Here is an 8,480-nt window from a genome sequence, read left to right on the forward strand (position 1 = left end):
ATCAGTTTCTCATTACAGGTAATTTGGTAGTAGCAGACGAGAATGTTATTGACGTTATTGTGAAGACAGTTGTTTTCTTGCACTATCCGATTTCAACAAAGCATGAAATCCCGATTTCAACAAAGCATGAAATCCGTCCGTACTCAACAATGTGCCACCAAAAAATGAACTTATATTGTCAGCTTTGGCCCTCACTTCGTTCAAATTAAAGCTCCCCCGCCTATCACTTAACAGTTTACACCACCCCAACCTTCATTAGTATTCCAAAACAAACTGGTACACTCTCAATTATCTCTCAGAATGTGGCGAATAAAGCAAGCATACACTGCAATAAAAGAGCACAGCAGCGTTAGCTATGCCAAGATTGCGATGATTGGACGGTTTTGTGATCTCGATCTCCTAGTGATTAAAGCCACTTCTCCAGATGATCTTCCTTTACCTGAAAAGTATGTTAACGATCTCATTAAGATTTTTACACACTCACCCTCCTCTTTTCGAGTTTTCGCTCTGAGTTTCACTCGCAGATTTGGAAGAACTAATTCTTGGAGAGTTGCTCTCAAATGCTTATTCCTCCTCCATCGTTTGATGCGCTCTCTCCCTGAGAACACTCCATTCAGGTCTGATCTCATGTGGGCTAGAACAAACGGTTTGATATCTCTCTTTCCTTGTCGATTCCAAGACAACTCATCCTTGAGCTCACATGAGTTCACCACTTTCATTCGATCCTACGCACGTCTTCTTGATGAAGCACTAGATTGCCTAGCTCTGGACCTCAAAAACGCCAAGATTGAACAATTTTCAGACAACTTCAACGACAAGATGAAAGAGTTGGGACGGATGCTAGAAGTTTTGCCAGTTATCCAGAGTCTGCTCGACCGAGTCATTGACTGTAACCCGCTCGGTTCAGCGTCTCGAAGTTTCCTCATTCGGAGGGCTTTGAAAGAGATTGTACGTGACAGTTTTGTTTGTTATGCTGATTTTCGACGTGACTCGGTCATTCTTTTGGACAACCTCTTTCAAATGCCATATCGAAACTGCATGTCAGCCTTTTCCATATATAAAAGAGCTGCCATTCAAGCAAGTGAACTCAATGATTTTTACGAGTCATGTAAGGGAATGGGACTGTGCGGTCCTTATGAGTATCCTTCCATAGATAAGATACCACATTTGCATGTACGAGCTTTGGAATCTTTTCTGAATGGAATGTGGCAGTTAACTGAGTCGTCAGAATCGGAATCATCCTCACCATCTACATTTACGGATGATAGTGAGAAACAGTTAATGCGGTTGGAGACGACAGTTAGTATGGAATGGGAGAAGTTTGAAGATGAAGAGGAAAGGGAGCCGTTAATACAGTTGGATTTCAATGATAATATTAGCTGGGAGAAACTGTTGGAAACTTCTGCCTGTCTGTCACGTTTGTTTGTTAATCCCACCATTGGATCATATTTGGGATATAAATATCAACTTGAGTACCAAGAGGAATTAGAAGAGCATCAACCATATGATGGATTGGAAATGCAAGTGTATAATTACAGGCCAGTAAATCCATTTTCTCCTTCTCATACTGTGCCCAGCTACGGTGGAGTTGGTGCAAGTGAGCCTAATTCTCCATATCATATGTAGGTATTAGCTAGTTAGAGAGTGAGAAAACAAAATTCATTTATCTGATTCCCAAACATTTGGAATAATATATTATTTTTTTGTTATTATATTGATGATTACAAGTGTTATCGAATCGTTGTTGTATCAAATTGTTAAAGTTCTGGAAAATCTATCTTTGAACAGTGATTTAGACGTGATGGTATTAGCTGAGATTTAATTTGGTCTGAGCATTCTAGACATGATGCATGATAGTAAGTAGGAATTTACATGGTACATGTATTGCAAGTTCAAGATCTTAGGAAAATAGAACTTGCGTATTTCAGCAATGCCATATGGAACTCAAAATCTTAAATAAATTTATAAAACTGCCATCTAAAGCACAATAATTCTGCACTCAGTCACTTTTTTAGTCTACTCTGAAGCAGTTGGACAGGAATTTATCTTTAGATATCAATCAAGGTTTTAAAACGCAAAAGCGCGGCGCGAGGCGTTTGGCTCGAAGCCGTAAGCCTCAATTGCATGTCAATTTTTCCAATTCCTCACGATTCCTATTATATAAATGATAAAAGATGGGTTACTTACTTACTTGATACATTAATATTACTTCTTGTCGATGTCTACTTGAAAAAATATATATATGGCCTAAAGTCTGTGCGATGGATGGTTACGCATTGCAACTGAGGAGTACGCCTCGGGAACGCTTCACACTCTGAAGTGTGCGCCTCCTATGCATAAACGCATTACTCAACGCTTCTAGGACGTTTTAGGTACGCCTTGCCTCGAGGCATACTCAAACGCTTTTAATACCAATCAATTCAAGCTGCATCAGCTTTAAGTACTGGGAAGTTGGTGTTTTCATGATCGTATGCGCCTTATACTGACTTCAAGGTCGATATGAAGCTAATATGGTGGATGAGTGGATCATAATACCAGTGAATGTGATTACATGCGGCAACTAAACTGTTAGCCATATCATGTGAGCTTAGTCATTGCATCAGTTCTTACTTAGCCATGTTAGGTGGATAATTTGCAACAATATGCAAGACAAGCATGGACGCACGTTAATTGTGATTGGACTTTCCACAACTACTAACTAGTTACGAAATGTCGTAGTCACACAATACATGCGAATTCTCATACTGGTATAAGCAAGAGATAAAAAAAAATCCAAGTTTAGAGCATATTCTGAAGACAGGACAAAGACAATCTCCATTGGATCTACCTAGGAAGTATTTTCGATCGGATCGGAGGCCAGTATAATCCAAATTCTTGTTTTTAATGGTTTTGGATGAAGCAAGCTCTTTGGTTACTTAGAGAGTGTCGTCGAGCTAGTCCAAACTAGTGAACAGAGTCACATCGAGGCTGTGATTAATACTGGATAAAAAGTGCTAGCCTCAAGCGAAGTATCTTGGCATTCTGTCTGTTGCTACTGATGTTCGCCTAAGTAACATACATTGATGGATTCTTCGATGAGAGTTTCAAAATTGTTTTATTGACGAGCTGTTTATAGCTTTATATACAACTTTCAGTTTAAACAGAGCTGTAGCAGCGACAAGCCGACAAGCAAATGACAATTGCACCGTTGACATTTAACAAGGCCGCTCTGTACAAAGATGGACTAGAGCAAAAAGCCAAAAACTGAAGAATGAAAAGATCGAAATAGGAAGAGTAATAAAGTAGAAAAATTCTTGTTTTGAAATATCGTACAGTTGAGGGACCTACATGGGCTGCCAATTTCATCACTTGCAGAAATATGAACAAAGTAGTTTCAAAAAGATTATAATTCATTAAGAAAAAAAGAAATGAGGATTTTCATTACCTCTTCGTGTCTGTTGAGCTTATGATATCTAATGCACACATTAGTTAACATGAACAATCAGTTCTACCTAATATCTAATACAACAAAAAAGATGGTGTAATATTACTTGACATCTACATCAAAAACTCTAACGCAGTGATCGGCACCACAAGAAACAAGTTGCGCTGTCCTGCAATCTTCATTGTCAGTATGCTTCCATGCTAAACGATGTACGGTTGAAACATGGCATATGAATGGATCAAACCGCACTGAAAGAGCAGCCTGATATTCTGGCAATTCTACACTGTCATTAATATTTCGTCTAGAAAGAGACCACACTTCGATGAGTCCACTCTCCATCCCAACCGCGAGAAATCCTTTATCACTTGAACTATTGCGACCATACCAACATAGGGCAGTTACACTACTGGTGAACTGTGGCAAAGTAATGAGCAGCTTAACATATGATCTGTTCTGTACAGCCCAGATCTTCACAGTCTTGTCTCTTGAACCTGTTGCGAATTCATGACCAAATGGGTTCCATGAACATGTCCATATGATTCTTTTATGTGCCTCCTGCCTCAGCGACGAGTTCATAAGTGACTTTGTCCACCCCTATGATTTCACAATAAAAAGACAAGAGCTTTGTATCTAAGTAAATTCAAAACAAGTTTTCATAGAAAAAAACGAGCTTCCTATGCTAGTGAATCCTGTTGTTGTATGGATAAATTTAGGAGTCAGAAATACAGAATGGGTCCCACATAGTATCCATCATTAAAGCCAAAGACAACGATGTGCACATTCACTCTACTAGGGTATGCCAGTGTATCCAGACAGAAACATTAATATTCATATAAAGCAATAGATCCAAAAACTTCATTTTTTTGTGGGATCGTCAATTAATAGATTCACTGTATTCACTTTATTTTATTTTATGATAGGTAATCAACTCAATATTTCCATTTTGATTTTTTTTAGCATATACCTGTAGTATCGATAGAGAACAACGAGAATTGACGATCCCTAGAAACAGCCAAAAGCAATGCATTATCATAAGAGAATTGCATATTTGTTACTGTTAAGTTGTGAGACTGCAAGCGACCAACTGCCTTCCATGACCCCACTAACCATAACCATATTTCTGCTACTGTTGATGATTGGGCCTGCAAGAAGATCAGAGATTTAATTACACTGAGTCGAAAAATGTTCCACATCGAAAGACAAGTGAGATGATTACGTGAAATTCCATTGAGGAAGACAGTGTGATGCTCACAAATTGTTACTAAAGCAGCACTTGCAAATTATTTTCTTTGCAAATGAATCGGATTAAATGTGATGAAGTTCAATACAATTAAAAATATTTTGAGGACTAAAATCGCGTGTACAGTACCAGAAAGTTAAATACCTTGCATGATGAAGCAACAAGTTTTCCTTTGTGGTCGCAGCACAAAGAAAAGAGCTCATTCCCGTGACCATACAACTTGTGTGACTCAGGCCACAGCGTGTTTATTGCCAGTTGTTCCTCGATTGGGGCCTCTGTCAAGACAACTGGTACTGCATCTGGTATAGCTCCTAGTGTGTCTAAATCATCATTGGCAGATTTCTGTGGGGCCTCCTTTGTAGCTGGAATAAGAAAATGTCCCATTCCATCAGACTAATTACTAAATAAAAGAAAATGACGACAAAGATTTATCTGATCTAAACTTGGACAATCACAAAACAGATGCCATACGAGAAACTGTCAAACTGAAATCTATCATGTAAATTTGTTTCCCTCAAAAAAGTAGCATCAAGAGATGTTTTCCAGATTACAGAGAATGACAGCATAAGAGCAAACAGAAGAATACACACACACGCAAGAAAGAAAGAGAACTCTGGGCACCTTGAGCATAAATAGGTTTTGAGATAGCCCAAGTGCAGACATGTTTGCACCCATAATTTGGATCTCCCCTGGAAGATCTTCAGGTGCAGTAAATTTTGAAAATGAGCATGACTTAGTGTCTTCAAAATGACAATGGAGCTTCAAACACTCTGGCAACTTTTTTCATCTGCCCCACTAACAAAGCGGTGATTTCCCTTCCCTTGAATGATTGTGACACAGTTAATATCGTGCCCATGAACTTGAGGACGAGCAATTTCATGCCAAGAATATTTATCTTCAGAGCAGACTTCATCTTTCCATGGAGCAAATATTCTGGAAGTCTAAATTACAACATAATATTTGTTAAGAATGTCGGAATAAAGCATGATTAATGAACTCAGTTTAAGCATACATAGCAGAAATATGCAGTGTTAGACAATTCCAAAACCAGTTCAAGCAGCTGTTTGATAGCTTCAATAAATTATTACAAGTAAACTCATTTGATTGACCAAATTTTCATTTTTCCACAAGAACCATTTTCAACCCAGCCAATTATAGAACAAATGAAGGATTGACCAATAGCAGAAACATTTATTCAGATAACATGTTGATGATTCTGAGCAGTATAAATAGAGTATATTTTACCTGGTCGTGACTGACTGATAGCACATAATCACCTCATGAGACCAAGTAATATCTGTCACGGCTGCATAATGACCTGAAGGAACCTTTTGTGGTTGCCAATTGTCAAAGTCCACTCCAACATTTCTCCAAAGATGGAAAGATCCACCATACCCATGAGCTAGAATTGAATCTCCACCAGGGCTCCAATGGCCACCATAAAACCCTAAAGCACAATGGCTCAATTCACCAACAGAAACCACATTCATCCAGATACCTGTGGTTTTTTCAGGTTGCCAAATCATCATGGTCTTATCCATAGAAGCAGATAAGATTGAATAAGGTTGATAGACATCACTCCCTTCAGCAGATAAACTGGATGGAGGCTGCCATTGCACTGAATATACCCAGTCCTCATGTCCAATTAGTAAAGATTCTAAAGAGATCTGGTAGGAAGAAGAACCAGCAATTACCAAAGGACCTTCAATATAAGATGCCAAGCCTATGCCTTCTTTCCTGTATGGTATGTCAGAATTAGCGGGAGAATGACGCAAGGCCATCTTCCACAAGCGTATGCATCTATCCTGGGATGAACTTACAAGGAGAAGGCTATCCTTTTCCCCATTAGTGCCAGTAGGTAATGAAAAATCCAAACACCGGATCCAGTCAGTATGCCCTTTCAACTCGCACGAATGAATAAACTGAACATATATAAAAACAAATAAGTTACTATATGGATGAAATGCCAGAAACGGTGAAAACACCACACTGAAAGAGAGAGATATTAGACCACTAACCTTCCCTTCCCTTTCCCCACAATAAAGGTGAACCTTATTGTCTAAGCCCCCCATCGCTAATACTATATGTCCAGTATTCCCTGGCAACTCTGCTAATGATAAAGAAACCATAGGTTTTGATCCCAAAGAGAGAGACTCCAAGCATGACAACTCACAGTCACCTACAATAACCACAAAGTTTTTATGAGTTAAGATGGTACAAACCCTTTGCTTATATAGAATACACATATGTAAAACAAGCTAGAATTACTATTGAGCAATCTTTATAGAACAAGCTAAGCACATTTTCTGAGCAAATAAAATACTTCTAGCAAGTAGAAAAGACAAATTTGAAAGATTTTGACTAACCTCCAATGGCTGATGGAAGGAGCATCTCCCACACATTAACAGTGCTGTCAGAAGAGGTGGAAGCAAACAGTGCAGCCTTTTGAGAAACCACGAAACTAGTAATGCAAGTAACACCTTTCCTGTGTGTTTTTGGCAGTTGCAACACTTGCCTCCACTGCAAAAATAATTAGTTCTAAAATTAAACCATAGCAGATTACAACATATACCGTAATAGCTATATGGGAGCGATTGTAGCAAACAAGTACCTTTCCGTCTTTAAGTGACAATTCCCATACAATGATAACACCATTTACATCCCCAGAAAGTAGATAATGTTTCTCCAAATGTCGAACTGATTCCAAAACACAAAAGTCATTACTATAAAACCATAGAACCAATAACTTAACATTTTTTTATTGGAAAAGACAAACTCTATATGTAACTAAATCCTAACACACAGTACTATTTAGCAGTTTCATTGAAAAGAAAGGATCTTTAATGAGAATAGCCATCAACTGTTTAAAGAAATGCAATATTATTATACCTTTGAACGCATCCTTGGTACTAGGAATCCATTGAGTACAATTAACAACTGCTTTATGCCCTGGCAATGTCGTCACAATCTGTGCTGTCTGGAAAAAAATAGAAAATGTGAAAAACAAAGACACCACAATAATGAAGTTATTAATTAAGAGAGAAACAAAAAAAGAGAAGGGACCTTGGGGCAGAAAATGGCAACAGCGTTTTGAGTACCAAAAGAAACAAAACCAGAAGCGCCCCATGAAACATTGTTTACTATTCTATTGCATCCAGCTCCTATGAACACGCTCTTCACTTCTTCTTTTCTTCATCCTTATTATTATGATCAGCTTCACCACTCATCATCATCATCATCAAATTCACAACTCTGAAACACAGAGAGATTTCGAGCTTTCAAGTTTCAACAAAAACAAATATCATGAGATATATTCTGATATCGCCGAAATATCAACCGTTTCAGTAGATTTCAACAACTCGTCCTTGTTAAATTCCAGTCCAAAAATAAAAAAAATACTCTAAGAGCGAGTCCAATAGAGAATATTAAATGTGCGTGGACGTAGGGGTATTTTGGTAATTTCTTTTTATTATTATTTTTTAACTCCCCAAAAATAAAAAGTAATCTAATCGTTTTCTGTTTTGAAATGCTAAATGATTCCACGGGTACGGCATAGTTTCTTACCGTCCATCCATTATTTTTTTAAATTTTTTTGTCCAAAAATAAATTAGATAACTGTTAAACACAGGCCCGAGAGGCAAAAACTATGTTGTCCGTCTCCCAAACTTATTATAGCAGTTGCTAGCGAAGGTTTTAACTTTGATTGGGTTTTTTACTGCTTCTAAATTTAAGACCCTTTTAGCAGTCCCATTGGAATGACATTTTTGTAATTGGAGTGCTATATTTACCTTTAGCAACCCATATTATAGCCCTTTA

At 38.0% G+C, this 8,480-nt stretch overlaps 2 protein-coding genes across 2 annotated transcripts; one reads left to right on the forward strand and one right to left on the reverse strand.

Moving 5' to 3' along the window:
• Positions 1 to 85: 85 nt before the first annotated feature.
• LOC147521053 (putative clathrin assembly protein At1g14910) lies at positions 86 to 1,738 on the forward strand. The gene has a single exon (XM_086585091.1). The coding sequence runs from the start codon at positions 301 to 303 to the stop codon at positions 1,624 to 1,626; it is 1,326 nt and encodes a 441-aa protein (XP_086441217.1). The 5' UTR covers positions 86 to 300; the 3' UTR covers positions 1,627 to 1,738.
• A 1,633-nt stretch (positions 1,739 to 3,371) lies between these two features.
• Positions 3,372 to 8,239, reverse strand: LOC147521054 (elongator complex protein 2-like). Its single transcript, XM_086558002.1, is given in 16 exon segments — positions 3,372 to 3,988; positions 3,990 to 4,018; positions 4,389 to 4,566; positions 4,809 to 5,026; positions 5,286 to 5,306; positions 5,309 to 5,409; positions 5,411 to 5,445; positions 5,447 to 5,605; positions 5,910 to 5,944; positions 5,947 to 6,586; positions 6,683 to 6,843; positions 7,031 to 7,184; positions 7,276 to 7,361; positions 7,554 to 7,641; positions 7,728 to 7,854; positions 8,229 to 8,239. Coding segments are annotated over 16 exon segments (2,505 nt in total). The 3' UTR covers positions 3,372 to 3,526.
• Between the last annotated feature and the right edge of the window lie 241 nt (positions 8,240 to 8,480).

The sequence above is a fragment of the Coptis chinensis genome, chromosome 1, assembly GCF_015680905.1.
Source record: "Coptis chinensis isolate HL-2020 chromosome 1, ASM1568090v1, whole genome shotgun sequence".
Classification (NCBI taxonomy): domain Eukaryota; kingdom Viridiplantae; phylum Streptophyta; class Magnoliopsida; order Ranunculales; family Ranunculaceae; genus Coptis; species Coptis chinensis.

What these genes read in the sequence shown, in the direction of transcription:
- LOC147521053 (XM_086585091.1), top strand. Translation starts at nt 301, where the DNA reads ATGTGGCGAATAAAGCAAGCATACACTGCAATAAAAGAGCACAGCAGC.